The sequence below is a fragment of the Phoca vitulina genome, unplaced genomic scaffold (assembly GCF_004348235.1).
Source record: "Phoca vitulina isolate PV1807 unplaced genomic scaffold, GSC_HSeal_1.0 scaffold67, whole genome shotgun sequence".
Taxonomy (NCBI): Eukaryota; Metazoa; Chordata; class Mammalia; order Carnivora; family Phocidae; genus Phoca; species Phoca vitulina.
This window is the reverse complement of record NW_022589770.1, coordinates 2,170,687-2,186,481: the sequence shown is the minus strand read 5'-3', so window position 1 is coordinate 2,186,481 and position 15,795 is coordinate 2,170,687. Positions and strand designations below refer to the sequence as shown.

The window sequence follows — 15,795 nt, the reverse complement described above, 5'->3', positions numbered from 1 at the left end:
TCTGTATTCCTTCTTTAGTAAAGCTGATCACATTTGATAATAATTTTAACCCCTCACTGGACTGCAATTACGTGAGGATTAGTAACCAGTTTATAGTCATCTTAAACCCCCAGCACCTAATAGGGCGCCTGGCACTCAGCAAGTACTTACTAAGTGTTTGATGAAAGAATGAATGAGTGAATGAAGAAAGGAATGTAATGAGTTAGAAACTGCAAGCAGAGCATCTTATGTTGAAACTAGAAAGTTGACTTTAGAAAGTACATAAATGTCACTTTGTATTGGGCTCAATAATGTGACTTGAGGGACCAAAGATATGAACTCAGCCCTCAGTAAATGAAGCTACCAAGATGAAACCAAAGGGGTCAATACAGGCGAATTTATTAGTATGCTGATCATGGGAAAATCTTTAAAAATACAAGACACTTAGGCCACTGTATTTTGTATAGAAACATAACTTTTAGGGGCACCTGGGTGGCTCAGTCGGTTAAGCATCCAACTCATGGTTCGGCTCAGGTCATGATCTCAGGGTCATGAGATCAAGCCCCGAGTGGGGCCCCACACTCAGCACGGAATCTGATTCCCTCTCTCTCTGCCCCTCCCCCCTCAAGATAAATGAATCATAAAAAAAGAAACATAACTTTTAAGTGCTCCCCTTATTGTATATGTTTTACTTTCTTATAAAACTAATGAATCTATGACCTTATATCATGAAACATGTATGGCAGCGAAGATAAGCAACATAAATAATATTTTTTGTGATTTATTCTATTTATGGCCCATATTTAAAAATAATACCCCTTACTAGAGATCTGCCTCTTCATACCACAATATCATTTTAAATGGTTCATAAAGGCAAACATTTTTCATTTAGTTTTATTAAATTTCTCTTGCTGTTCTCTTTTTAAAATTTTCTTCTTGGCATGCTGCTTCTCACTTCAGAACTATCAGCCTCGTCAGGTAATCTCAACATGTTCACAGAGTTGTCACAGACTTTGGAAGCTTTATTAATTTGAAATTTTATCTATGGTTTTTAAAAATTTCTAAAAACACCGTTTCAGCAATGTAAACACACCAAGGGAACTTTCTGAGCAAAGCTGAGACAAGTGTTGAAGCTCCCTGACAGTATTCGCTTAGCTAGAGGGTTGTCTACCGTACCTGGAGGGTCACAGCACCCACCAGAGCACGTGCAGTGTCTGGCTAAAACCCACTGCTGACTTCCTTAGAAGCAGCTTCTGGTAATGGTAAAACAGCTCGATAAAAGGTGGATGTTCAGCCCATCAGCTGGTTGTTTGTGTCACGTCTTTTAAACATCTGGATTTGGGGATCTTTTGTTCATCCAATCATCAATTCAACAAACATTTATGAAGTGCACGCTCTTTGCCAGATGCTACACTAGACACTGGGGAATAGAAAGAGGCGTGCATTCCCTTTCGTCAAAAGATGCATAATCCTGTGTGCATGCAGGGAGGCGGGGCGGGGGGGTGGTTGGTTTGCAGGCACATAAACAACTAGCTCTTATAGGAAACACGCAGTACCCTTCCAGGTTAAGGCAGGGTGGGTGGTGACTCATTCTCTGAGCCTTTGAATGGGGCCTTCAAAGGCGTCTTAAAAGTTTCTAGATAGGCAAAGAGGCAAAGGGCACTGCTCACAGAGTGAACAAGGTGATCAAAGGTCTGAGCAGAGAAGGCATCTGTGTGCCTAGAGAAGGGCACGTTGTCCCCATGGCAAGCCAGCAAGCAACAGTGGCTTGGCAGCTCAGCATGGGTTCCAGTGTGAGCGCTCTCCGGGACATTCTCACGAGTCTGAACCTTACCCCCTGGGTGCTAAGAACTTCCCACAAGTTTTCTCTGTAGATCAAATTCCCAAACAATAAGCTGATTTTCTTTACATTTTGTTGTAGCTGCTTTGTCACCATAAGGTTACAGACTTGTGCACGGCACTGAGGGGAATCCCCTGAGGGTCTGTCCCTTAAATCAGGTCCTATCTGCCAAGGGATAACCCGACCAGGTTATGTTTCATGAATGGTCACCCTCTATAGCACAATTTTATTACATCGCCACCCTTTAAAAAGACCAATGACTTTCTTCATCTATTTCCTCAGTTTGAAAGAGAGAGAAAATTAATCTGCATTTTTCCTTATTGCCACATTCACTAAGAAGTGCTACCTGAGCAGCTTAGATTAGAGAGCTCTTCTTATGCAGCTCCTTGTTTGTTTGGGGAGCATTTACTCAAGTTGAATGGAAGCCCATGTGCCTTCTTAGATATTTAGAAAAAGAAAACTTTGGCCATCAAGCATTGAAGAGATCTGTAGTCCTACAAATCCAACATCACTAGTGAAGTGCCTAAAACGTCAGTCACCGGGTAACAGAAACTTTAAGAGCATGTTCTTTATGCCTCGCAGACTCAACAGGACCCATGGGGAATTTGATTGTGAGTTATAATCAAAGGATTAGAAGAAAAGTGGTTTGATGTAATTTTGAGGTTTAGGGGGATAATGATTTTATGAATCAGCTAGTACTTCTCTCAAAGAAAAATACACTGCACTTCCACTACAGTTTGGATGTACTATACACCATACCTAAATGTCGTATTCCTCCAGCATCAGTTATAAAATGAGCTACTATTTAGCTCATACCCTGATCACTTTTTTACTAGGAAAAAAAATCATTAATTTTAAAAGAAAAAAATTAGAGAACGTGTGGAAGAAAACTAGAGAAGGAGACATCCAATCCTAAGGTCTCTCATTTGAGATGTAACACTATCACACTGGGGGAAACTTTTGAATGCAATTCTCAAACACTAATATGAGCAATGAAAGAACCAAAATCCCTTTCTTCATAGAGTTAACAGGATAATGGATGATAATTTCCAGAGGGACGAGAGCTATTTAAAAGAGCTATTTAAAGACAAAAAATAATAAATAAACAAAAGGAGGCTAATAGAATAGAGACTACTTTGGCTACCCTAGCCTAGGAGTTTAAGGATGGGTTCTCCAAGCAGGTAAGAATGGAATTAAACCTGAGTAATTAGAAACACTCAGCCATGAGAAGATGTAAGAGGAGAGTGGGCCAGGTGGCGAGAAGAGCAAGTGCAAAGATCCTGTGGGAGAAACAAGCTGGGCATGTGGGAGAAACAACACACACATACACACACACACACACACACACACACACACAAACAATGTGGCTGAAATAAGCAGGGAAAGGGGAGAATTGTATAAGATTGCAGAGGTGTGTCAGGTTCTGCTTGTTCAGTGCTAGAACCAAGAACCTAGAACCATGCTTGGTATTGAATAAATTTCTGTCAAATGAACGAATGAAGTTAAAATTTGAGTAAGACAGTCTCAAAAGTTCCTTCAGGGCAGGGACCAGAACGTGTAGGGCTTTGCAGGCCAGGGTTCCAGGAGTTTGGATTTTATTCTAATCACCGGGGAAAGTCATTGAAGGCTGTTAAGCATGGGAATTATATGATCCGATGTATGCTTTGAAAACATCATTCTTGCTAGTGTGTGGAGAATATACTATAGATATGCTGAATATCTTCCGTTGCTCTTGTAGCTCTGCTCTACCTTCTCCACCTGTGTCTCAGGAGGCTGACCTATATAGACTCTACCCTCTGGCTTCTAGTTGTGTTCAACCAATGGCATTTTCAGCAGGCTATCAGGAGAGAGGCTGTCTTCAAATTGAGTACCCCATCTATATCCTGCTAGGACCAAACTGAGAAAACTAGAGACTGGTTAGGAAGCTCCGTAGTAGTCTAAGCAAGAGATGATGATATCCTAATTTCTTACTTGTTGCGGAGGTAAAGCTTATTTATTTTGGAGGGACATCTGGAAGTATTTGCTCATGGATTGAGTGTCAGGGAAGAGGTGGTGGGAAAAAGGAAACTCTCAAGACATTTCCTACGTTTCTGGCTTGGATATGGCACCATCAAATAGATGGGGAAGACTAAGAGGAGAGCAGATTTGGGGCAAGGATGGAAAGGCAAGATCAAAAGTTCCATTTTGGACATATTTAGGTCAAGATGCCTGTTTGCATTTAAGTGGTCATGTTGAGTAAGCAGAGGGGAGAGGTCAGAGCTTAAGACTGAAATTTTTGACTCACCAGCATAAACTTTGTTTTTTCCAGACAGTTACAATTTGAACAAAATTACATTAAGTTCATGGAAAAATTTTAATAATTCATAGAATGGAAAGAATTGTGGAGAACACAGTCCCCAAGTTTGGCAAATTTTAGGAATCAGCAATCCACATGGTTAGTTGTATAATTTATAAAGGAGTCCCAAAGAAGGGCTGAATGGTAAAGGTTAAAACTAATCTGATGATAGAATAACTGGGTGGTTGGAAGGGAGGATTCAACAAAAATAAGGGAAGGCTGAACCTAAGAAGTCATACAAAAGACTATAAAACCAAATTTAAAACCTTAGCTGTCTGTATAACAAGAAGGCATACTTTAAGTAAATGGAACTCTTAGCCACTAATTTAAATCTCCCCCAACCACCAACTTCAATTCCACAAATATTTATTGAGGATTTACATTCGCAGAAGGCACTCTGCTAGGCAGTGTGGGTACAAAGTGCATTGCCGAAGTAAAATCCTTTGAGACTTTATTGAACTGCTACTAAACGAGAACTAAAATTAAGGTTTGCTTCTGCAATCAACGAAAAGGCCAGGGAGCCATTGAAATGAGCCAGAGAAGCCAAAGGCCTGGCGCACTCACAGCTTGAATCATTAGCTCTGAGGCTCTAGATTTTTCTTCAATTAAGGCTCAACAACATGCTAGACAAGCCCTTGGAAGGAACTGTTTGGATCTGTGATGGGTAACAACTGGCCGCAGACCACCTCCTACGGTCTACCTCCACACTCAGCTTGGTGGCACAGCCTAGAAGCCAGGTTCAAATGTAGCCTTTTGGCTCTGAGTTCAAAGGGTCTAGGGAGAACACATTTCCAGGGCCATCCCAGTGTGGATGAACTATTTGAGAACGTTGGTCCCCAACCTGGATCATCGACCTGCTCCTGCCCATCAGGGATAGTCAGGGAGTGGAGGCAGAGGATTGAATTGCAAAGCACTGACCCTCCAGCTGGGGGGGGGGGGGGCACGGTGAGACCAGGCTCTGGCTGGCTTGGTGCTTAGGAGGCCTGGGACCCTCAGCAGGAAGCAGCCCCAGAATACCCTCCCATGGCAAATGGAGAGCAGCTCCTACAGCCACAGGAAAGAGAAGCTGAGCTTGGGCTCGTTCTCCAGCTGGGTCCGCCACTCCCAGCCCAGAGCAGGTGCTCAGTAGGAGCTGGGTGAATGTTGCACAGAATGGAAGTAAACCAGTTCCGGCCCCTGTGTGGCCTTCGTTGAGTCACTTCTCCTCTCCAGCCTCAGCTTCTTTATCTGTAAAGTGGGGATAAGATCTACCTCATTGGATGGTTTTGCCTTTACCATTAGCCTTCTTTTTATTCAGTGGTTAGGTAGTTGAATCTAGCCATAAGAAAAGACATTTTTTTTCCTTTGGGATTCAGTAAGGTTATTTTCAAACCAAACTTCTAAAATTTTAAATCCAAATGAAGGTTGCTCGCCACTGGTTTGGTCAGAAGGCTCTGGGGTTAAAAGCCCTAACTAGACAAAGTTCACAGCTTTTTTAACTTCATTATCCAGTAGTTCTGTGACCTCCAGCCACTCACAACTACAAACGAAGGGCAGGTTTGCATGGGCGGGATCCGAAGAATCACTGGTTCTAACAGAGGCTTCCCTGGGTTGTACGCGCCCCTCCATGTTTATTTTATTCCCATTGGAAATGGTGGAGGGGTAGAGAGATGGTTCATTTGGAGAGATGGTTCTCAACCTGGTTGTACAGAATTACTTGGGAGATTTGTTATTATTTTTTAATTTTAAAATCTGACGCCTGGGACCCACCTCCCAGAGTTTCTTTTCTTTCTTTTTTTTTTTAACATTTTATTTATCCATTTGAGAGAGAGATTGAGGGCACGAGCAGGGAGAAGGAGCAGAGGCAGAGGGAGAAGCAGGCTCCCCACTGAGCAGGGAGCCTGATGCAGACTCGATCCCAGGACCCTGGGATCATGACCTGAGCCGAAGGCAGACGTTTAACTGACTGAGCCACCCAGGCGACCCCCTCCCAGAGTTTCTGATTTAATGGATCTGAGATGGGATCCATCTAGGCTTCAGTACTTTTGAAAAGCTCCCAAATGATTTTAAAGTGCATCCAGGGTTGGGACCACTAAGAGAGGGTGACGGCTGGGCTACAGCTGCATTCTGACTATACTCAGTGTATCACCATCCTAACCTTGACCTGTGAGCGCAAATCCCCCTTGCAGTTCCAAGTACAGCCCACTGAGCACAGACCCCCCCACCCCCCAAAACACACACACACAAGTTCTGAGAGGCCACTGCTGCAGCAGGAGCCACTCCTCCAGCAAAAACTCTCAGGTTTGTATAACCAGGCTTCATGTCCCAGCGAGACCAAGGGTAGCAGGTGGAAGCGAAAGGACTATTCTGGAAGAAAGCAGAGCACTCCCTAGAATGTTGCCAGTAAAGTATTCCCAGCAGAGAGCAGTCATCAGTTGCTGATCTAAAAATGACGAAAAGTTAGATCCAACTAAAGATGACAGAAAACCCAAAGTCACAATGGCTTAAATAAGAGAAAAAAAGTATTTCTCGCTCATATAAGCCCAGACCATCCAGGGTCCATGTGATGGCTTCACAATCAGGAAGATAGGCTGCTTCCATCTCTTTACCTATCACTGTCCAAGACGGGGTGGGGGGCGGGGAGGGGGCTGTTAAATTTTAGGCCTCATGTTCACATTCCAACCAGCAAGAAGGAGAAAGGGAAGGGGGGAATGTCACCCTCGTTTTAGGGTCATCTCCCTGAAATTACACACCACCCTGCCATGTATATCTCATTGGCCAGCTCTGAGTCACAGGGCCAGGTGCACCTTCAGGGAAGATCGACAAATATAGTCTGTATGCTGGGAAGTCGTGTGCCCAACTAAAAATTGAGGGTTCCTTTGCTATTGCAAGGGAGGGGGCTATGGGACAACAGCCAACAGTCTGGGCCTGAGAGCATCCCCCTTCCCCCTCGTGCAACGGGGCTGTAACTATTAAGTTACATGTCAACAATGTGCTTGACTGGGGTCCCGCTGAAAACCACAGACATAAGACTATTTTCCTATATCCCAAATTCCAATGGCTCTAGTTCCCTCCCACTGCCCTGAGAAATCACCAGTCCTACAAGAAAAGTGTTCCAGGGGAGTTCTTCCGGGAAACCAGGCCTTCCATCTAATGTCCCTCCAATAGAGTAGAATGGATGTTTACACTTAGAGAGAAAGGCCTGCCTTCCGTGCAGATTAATTCTTGCAGATTTACACTGATGGCAGGAGCCCTCTCCTGTTCCTTCTGGAAGCTGCACAGATTACTTTCACTGGGTCGTAAATATGTTTAACACCCTATTATACTAACCTTTTAAACCAGTTGTCTTGGGGGGCTGCAAATCATAGTTGAGGAACAACTTTCTATGATTTAAAGGCCCTTGAAATTCCTGAATGCTCTAGTTAAATACTTGAAATTAAGATTGGAGGGTGTAGATCTTGCTGCAAAATTCATTTCAGGGAAAGGGAGCAAAATCCTTTGGGCCGGTTCTTGGTTTTTCTTCTTCTTCTGTTGTTTTTTCCACTCTTTACTCAGCCAAGACTAAGATAAGGATTGGCAGGCAAACATACCACTGTCCTAGGTTAAAATGACTTTCTCTTCCTTCCCCAGTGTTCCAGGACCTGCGGAGGGGGCATCCAGAAGCGTGAAGTTCTTTGCAAACAGCGCATGGCTGACGGCAGCTTCCTGGAGCTTCCTGAGACCTTCTGTTCAGCCTCGAAACTGGCCTCCCAGCAAGCCTGCAAGAAGGATGACTGTCCCAGCGAGTGGCTCCTCTCTGACTGGACGGAGGTATGTATGTTCCTCAGAAGGAGATCCTGAAAGAGACCTAAGGAGGAAAAGAAGGCACCCCAAACTTACACAAACAGAAGATGAGAACAGAACGAAATAATCCTCCTAGCGTTATGGAACAGTATTTTTGTAACCAGTTATACCACAACATGTAACTAGCTATTAACTAGGCTGCAGGGACCTGAGGTAAGCAGCCAGCCCTTACTCAACAATCAGAAGCATGGAATTGTAAACAGGGCTCCTCATGAAACAAAATCAGGCCTTGTCTGGCCCCGAATTCTTCTCAGAAGACCCTGTTGTTCTACCTTTATCCCCACACCCACCTTCCCGACCTCCCGGCACCTCCTCCTCCCAGATGTTTTTAGTCTCTACTCAGGAAGGGCAAAGCCTCTCTGGTTATTCCCTTCCAAGTTACTGGACAATAAGGAACATGATTTATTAAGAAAAGAAGGCCAGGGAAATCCTGCCTCTTTACTGTCAGTTTCCTGGCTCCAAGACGTTAACAACTTCCCAGCAAGAGAACTTGATTTCCCCTGTTGCTTGCATTTGGGGGATGATTACATCAGCATCCACCATTCCTGACTTGCCTCATAAGTTAGGGATATACCCCCAACTAACCTACTTTTCTAAATAATTCCTACTCGAGCACTAGCATAAATTAAGTCATTTACACCCAGCTCTCACTGGTTTTCAGCCCCTATACTCCTGCTGTGAATTGCGTACAACTCCCCCAGCTTCATAGGCATGTGTGTCTCCCATAAAGAAGTCCCCCCAAAAGTATTGCCTCCTAAGCAGATTTAGCCAAGAACGGAATCGCCAGACCTGGAGTAAAAATCTTTGTGTCAGAAACAGATTCAAGACCCTGCCCTCTCTTGCACTGAACCGTTAGAACGGGCCTTGCTGAACCCATGGCCTTCTTGGTATGGTTGTATGTGTGTATGTTGTATGTACACAACAGGATGAGGCTGCTGTGGGTTGAAACCCAGCACAGGCACACTTGCTTCCACAGAGGGAAAAGCTGCCCCTGAAAATTAAGATGCCACCTCTTTCAACCTCAGTTCTTAGAATTCTTGCCCCTTATCAACTCACGTAGAGTTCCCTCAGATGGTGTCTACTAAGGCATTGCAGGGGTGAGTTAACCTACATCATCATAGGTTTTATAATTTGGCAAGAAAATTGCCTTCTGGTGGTGTCTCACCCCAAGTGTCTCAGAACAGAAGTAGGTATGATTATTTTTCTCAAATTTTGGAAACAATTTTCTTTCAGGAGGATAAAAGATTAAAGCATGTAAAATCAGCATGCGTGTGTGTTTGCGTGTGCACACGTGTGCGCATGCACATGTTAGTGCCAGTTTTTCCATGGAATGTTGATTTGGGGTATGGTATTATATGGGAATAATCATAACGAAACTAACAGAGCAGGAGACCGCACTAATGTAGTTGCCAAGTGAGTGGCTCTGGATGAAGACTTCCTCCCAGGGCCATATTGTAAAAGGTGTCCTTCCACTAAGTCTATGGGTGATGGTTGCCATGAGTGGGATGCTGAGGAAGGGGCTTGTGTATTATAATTGTCCTCCCATGTTCCTGGAGTTTGTGGCCTCTGAGCACATGGGACACAGAGAATTCAGAAAAAATCCTTTTAGGCCTGTAGATTTGAAGCAGGGACCCTTGTGATTAGGCATTAAGAAAAGGAGACTGCTGAATTGAGGTCCTCTGGGGCCCATTAAGTATCACAGACCTTTAGAACAGTGTCATGTGTGCTTAGGAGTTAGACTCACAGGGGCGCCTGGTTGGCTCAGTTGGTTAAGCATCTGATTTTGATTTTGGCTCAGATCGTGACCTCAGGGTTGTGAGATGGAGCCCCACATTGAACTCTGCACTGGGCGTGGAATTTGCTTAAGATTCTCTCTCTCTCTCCCCCTGCCCCTCCCCCATTGCTTGCACACACGCACACGCTCGCTCTCTCTCTCTAAAAAAAAAGATTACAAAAGTAGTTAGACTCACAGATAGGCAAACTTAGGTTCTAATCCTGACTCTGCCACCCACTGGCTCTATAACCTTGGGCTCATTACTTAAGCTTTCTAGGCCTCAGTTTTTGTATCTGAATACTGGAGATAATAATATCCACTCATGTGGTTCTTGGGAGGCTTCAGTTAAACGATGCATATAAACTACTTTGTGCCTAGTAAAAGTTAGTCCTCTTATTGTTATGATTCTCTTCCACCCTGCTCATTGTCAGGAGGAGAGGAAATAAAAGAAAGTGCTTACCTTGACTGGCTGGACTCAGGGTCATGGCCTAGGCTTCCCTCAGGCTTTACCAGTCTTCCTAGGAAGAGGAAATTACACTTTGGGAAATAGGACAACTTAGCCCTTATCCACGGAATGTTCTTAGGTTCTGGGTTATCTCAGTTGATGAATGGAAATTCCAAACATTGGGGAGGGCCTGGGAATGGTAGGAAGTCATCACCTTTTCACTAGGATTCAACTCAAACTGGTGCCATACAAATGAGCTCTGGGGGTGTTCGTGGAGGCTCTAGTCGGCCCTGTCATCCCAACAGCCCTTTCCTTGGCCCTCTGACTGAGATGAAACACGCATTCCACATCCCCCGCCCCCAAGACTCCCCTTGGAGAAAGGAAGACCTGAATGATCTATGGGTGTTTTTCATCCTCAACTATCTGGGCTCAATCTTACAGTTACTGCACAGAATCCCTCAGAGACAGAATTAAGCCAAAATTTTAGACACTTCAAATAAAATTACTTTCAGATTCTATTCTGAGAATAAGACCCCTTAAAAGTTCTTACTTCTTTAAAAGAATTCCTTGCATCTTTTGAAAGAGTTGGCTATTATGTATTTTTAAATAATATTTTTATGAAAGTCATTTCCCCTAAAAAATATAAAAGAAATTAAGGTCAGAGTAGTCAGTTTTAAAGCTAGAAGGAACTTAGAAGATCCTATAGCCTGGTTGTTCTTTTAAAACTTAAAGCCCCAGAACCCTTTTTTTCAAATGAAATGTAACATGAAGCCAAGAATCTGAAATAGATAAAATCAGAGCTGTTTTGGTTGAAGAATGGGTTAGGGTCCCAGATCTCCATAGGCTGGATCTCCAGATCACCTGAAAAGCCCCTGAATCACTTCCTCAACATTGAACAGGGTTTAAAAATCCCTACTCCTGCTTAGTGTTATTTTAGAGATATGGAAATTGAGCCTCCAGAAAGAACTAGACTTGACCAAAACCATAAACCAATCTTCGGACACACAGTCTATTTTTCTGCTTGGCAGCCCTAAACGGACCATGCTTTTAAATTTTCCAGGCTCTTTGCCTCCATCCCACCTGATCCCGGGACTTGGTGCTGTCATTTACAATAAAACAAGGGATGGGTGGGGATCTGGAATCCACGATCATCAGGAAACAAAAGCAATGGGTTACTTACCTCCATTTTTTGCATCCAAAATGTCTTTCAGGGTGTCGTATATCAGAGCTTGCATAGAATAGTTCATTTCAGTGGGTTAGCATATAAAACTTGAAAATATAAGATATTTTTTGGTCTTAGTGTCATTTTTCAAGTTAACGTGGCACACTGCCATGACCCCAGTTCAGGTCTTTATCATCTCGAGCCTGGACTACTGTGGCAGCCTCCTTAACTGACATCCCCGCCTGCCATACGTCTCCTACTCCCTTCCCTCCCGGACACTGTTGCCAGATTAACCTTCTCAAAACACCTCTTTCATCATTTCACTCCTCCCTCCAATGGCTCCTCATTGCCTTGTGGACCAATTCCAAGCCTCCTGTCTGAAAATTAAAAGTCTCCAACGTCTGGCCCCAAACTACCTCTTGAGCTCCTGACACTCTCGACTTGTTCCCTCTGTTCAGTCAAACTGGTTTAGCTCTGCCCCCCAGGCCTGCCTTGGATTTTTGCACTGAACTCTTTGACCTTCCTTCTGGATATTCCCCTGCCTCCCATGCTTATCCCCGGTTTCTCCACCCATTCAGACTCTACCCATCTTCAATACCTAGGCTAGGAAATCACTAGCGTACCATCAGCATTCAACCATCATTAGCATTAATCTTATAATACTTCACTTGTCATGTAGTTTTATATCTCTACTAAATTCTTATATTACTATCTAATTCTTTGAACAGCTTTATTGAGGTATAATTTACATACTATAAAACTCAACTTCACATTATGTTTTCAAGGTTTATCTGTTTACCACCTATCCAAAAGAACAACATTACTTTTATGGTAGAATAATATTCCATTGTATATAGACCATATTTTTGTTTATCCATCCAGTCAGTGGACATTTGAGTTGTTTCCACTTTTTTGTCTCTGTTGAACATTCACATATAAGTCTTTGTGTGGATGGATGTTTGCACTTCTCTCGGGTAGATACCTACAAGTGAAATTGCTGGGTTATAAGGAAAATTTATGTTTATCTGTGTAAGAAACCATCAAGCTGTCGCCAAGAGGACTATGCTATTTTATGTTGCCGCCAGTGATATAGGAAGGTTCTAATTTTTCACATCTACATTTATAATAACATTTGTTACTGTCTTTTTTTATTATGGCCATATTCCAGGGGATAAAAAGTGGTATCTCATTGTGGTTTTGATTTCTGTCTCCCTCATATGGTATTTCATTTTAACAATGCATTTGGATTTCGCCCCACTCATTATGAGATGACAGCTCCTTGAGGTTACAAACCACCTTGCACAAATATTTTTCCATAGTATCTAGCACCCCGCCTCAGACAAAATAGATGTATGACAATTATCTGATGCTTGACATTAAAGTATTATATTTGTGAAGGAAGGAGGGAAAAATTCACACCAAGTGTCATTGCTGTGTGTGAAGTTTCAAATATATTATCTCATTTAATTCCCAACCTTGCAAACTAAGTGTAAGAAGTGGAAACAGACTCTTGAGTTGCCAACTGGTAAAATACTAAGCTGGGATTGGAACGGACTCTATGACTCTGTAACTCTAAAGCCAAGGCCATATAAGTAAAAAACAGGTAGATTGTCTACAGGAAACTTTCGAGTAGAAGAATCTTAGAATGTGGTTACAATATGGACGTGTCTTCCCATCATGTTACATAACGAATAGTTCTCTCTCTCTCTCTCTGTTAGTGACTGTTGCTTTTCCAAGCAACTTTTCTCACATTCTGGTGAGTTTGAGAGTCCATACAAAAACCCAGTAGCCTCTAGTTCCCTGCATTTACATGCACGTGGGCCTTCTCTCCTCACCAGTGTTCCACAAGCTGCGGAGAAGGCACGCAGACTCGAAGTGCCATTTGCCGGAAGGTGCTGAAAACCGGGGTCTCGGCTATCGTCAATTCCTCCCTGTGCCCTCCCCTGCCCTTCTCTTCATCCATCAGGCCCTGCATGCTGGCAACCTGTGCACGTGAGTATGTCAGAGCTCTGGGGATGGGGAGACCGACCCACCCAGAAGCAGCTGTGGCCACGCAGTAGCCTTCCCTAAACCCAAGACCGGTGGGAGATCGTCAGGCAGGAAAGCCCGAGGAGGGCAGCGGGCTGGTGAGCTCAGCTGGAGATGGCAAAGGAATCTTAATTACACGTGGCCAGGCGGAATTCTCTTCTCTGCTGGAAAAACAGTTTGCAGGGGGTAGAGCAAAGTTCACTCTCTGGCATAGAGAGATCTGGAAGCTGGAGTCAGCATATTACTAATGAAGTCTAATGTTGTCCACTCTGGGGTTTTAAAATGCTCCAAACAGATTTTTTCTGTTTAATATTAATCCCTAGAGTTATAACACCTCTGGGCTCTCCTCCCCCAGTACACTGGGGCCCTGGTGCTCTGCAGAACCCAAAGGGGAAAGGTGGAAAGGGAGAGATTCTCCTTCCCTTTGTCCTCTGCCTCTTTTTATGATGCTTGCTTTCTTTTTCTTTTTCTTTTTTTTTTTTAATCCTTCTAATGAGAGGTACTGCCTTTCCCCTGGCATCCCGCCCTCCCCCAATCTAGAACCTGCACCTCAGCTTCTAGGGGTAGAAAGCCCCAGCGGGGCAATAGCAGGCTACCCCAGTGCACTGCATTAGTTGGAGCATTGCTTTGCAGCAGCTTGATGGTCCACAGCTGGTAGCCACTTCCTCCCTGGAAAGCCTAAGGGGGTAAATGAAAGCCCTGGCCAAAATAAACTCAAGCCGCTTTCTCTCCCTCTCCCCTTTCATGTCCCTCCTCTCTCTCTCTTCGTCCTCTCTGTTCCCTCTCTCTTGTCCCTGTGTTCACTCTCCTTTTCCTCTGCCGTCCCTTCTCTTTCTCCATCTGTCTGGCTTCCCTTGCATTCCCTTCCTTCCAGGGCCCGGGCGGCCATCCACCAAGCACAGCCCTCACATCGAGGCCGCCAGGAAGATCTACATCCAGACCCGGAGGCAGAGGAAGCTGCACTTCGTCGTGGGGGGGTTCGCCTACCTGCTCCCCAAGACGGCGGTGGTGCTGCGCTGCCCCACGCGGCGCTTCCGCAAGCCCCTGATCACCTGGGAGAAGGACGGCCAGCACCTCATCAGCTCGGCGCACGTCACCGTGGCCCCTTTTGGCTACCTGAAGATCCACCGCCTCAGGCCCTCCGACGCGGGCATCTACACCTGCTCCGCGGGACCCGCCCGGGAGCAGTTTGTCATTAAGCTCATTGGAGGCAACCGGAAGCTGGTGGCCCGGCCCCTGAGTCTGAGGAGCGAGGAGGAGGCCCTCGCAGTGAGGAAGGCCAGCCCGAAGGAGGCCCTGCAGCCGCACAAACACCAGAACGGCATCTTCCCTAACGGCAGCAAGGCTGAGAAGCGGGGCCCCGCCGCTGACCCGGGGAGCCGCTACGATGACCTTGTCTCCCGGCTGCTGGAGCAGGGGGGCTGGCCCGGGGAGCTCCTCGCCTCATGGGAGGTGCAGGACTCCACGGAGAGGAACACGTCCTCCGAGGAGGACCAGAACGCCGAGCAGGCCCTCTGGCACCTGCCCTTCACCATGGTGACCGAGCAGAGGCGCCTGGACGACATCCTCCGGAACCTCTCCCAGCAGCCCGAGGAGCTTCGAGACGTCTACAGCAAGCACTTGGTGGCCCAGCTGGCCCAGGAGATCTTCCGCAGCCACCTGGAGCACCAGGACGTGCTGCTCAAGCCATCTGAGCGGCGGGGACCCCCCGTGGCCATCCCCCCTCATAAGCACGTGTCTGGCTTCAGCAGCTCCCTCCGGACCTCGGCCGCCGGGGAGGCGGGGGGTGGCTCTCGCCGGCCCCACCGCAAGCCCACCATCTTGCGGAAGATCTCGGCTGCCCAGCAGCTCTCGGCCTCCGAGGTGGTCACCCACCTCGGGCAGACTGTGGCCCTGGCCAGTGGGACGCTGAGTGTGCTTCTGCACTGTGAGGCCATAGGCAACCCAAGGCCGACCATCAGCTGGGCCAGGAACGGAGAAGAGGTGCAGTTCAGTGACAGGTGAGCCTTGCTGCTACCGGGTCTGGGAAGGGCGGGGGGGCAAGGGGCCACATCTGGCCCCGGGGCGCTTGATTCCCTCTTCCTTCAAGGTGGTTCCAAGGGTAGGGCTTAGAGCCCTGGGCCTCTGGGATGGCATCCTGAGTTTCAAGTCCTCTTTTAGTACCAATAGGACTGCTGGAGCAGAGACAAGGTATTTAATTTCTCTAAACCGTATGCTGTCCTCTTTATAAGGTAATAGCAACAATGCCTATCCACCCCAATCCCCACAGGGTCCCAAAGATTAATGAGATACTCCCCAGATAGCTTTGAACTTTTGGCAGAAAGCGATCATTCCAGGCCAAGGCATTATCACATTACCACTCTGTGAGCTGGACCACTGAAAAACTTATACATCAGGATGCTGTCCCCAT

General features: G+C 45.7%; 1 protein-coding gene across 5 annotated transcripts in view; it reads left to right on the top strand.

Annotated features, from left to right (window-relative positions):
• The window catches only part of ADAMTSL1 (ADAMTS like 1), a 901,468-nt gene that overhangs the window by 763,868 nt on the left and 121,805 nt on the right, over positions 1 to 15,795 (top strand). For all 5 annotated transcript variants that reach the window (XM_032392420.1, XM_032392419.1, XM_032392418.1 and 2 more), the window contains 3 exons: positions 7,764 to 7,943; positions 13,196 to 13,349; positions 14,260 to 15,385. In XM_032392420.1, coding sequence (XP_032248311.1) covers positions 7,764 to 7,943; positions 13,196 to 13,349; positions 14,260 to 15,385 — 1,460 coding nt within the window. The remainder of the gene's footprint in view (positions 1 to 7,763; positions 7,944 to 13,195; positions 13,350 to 14,259; positions 15,386 to 15,795) is intronic.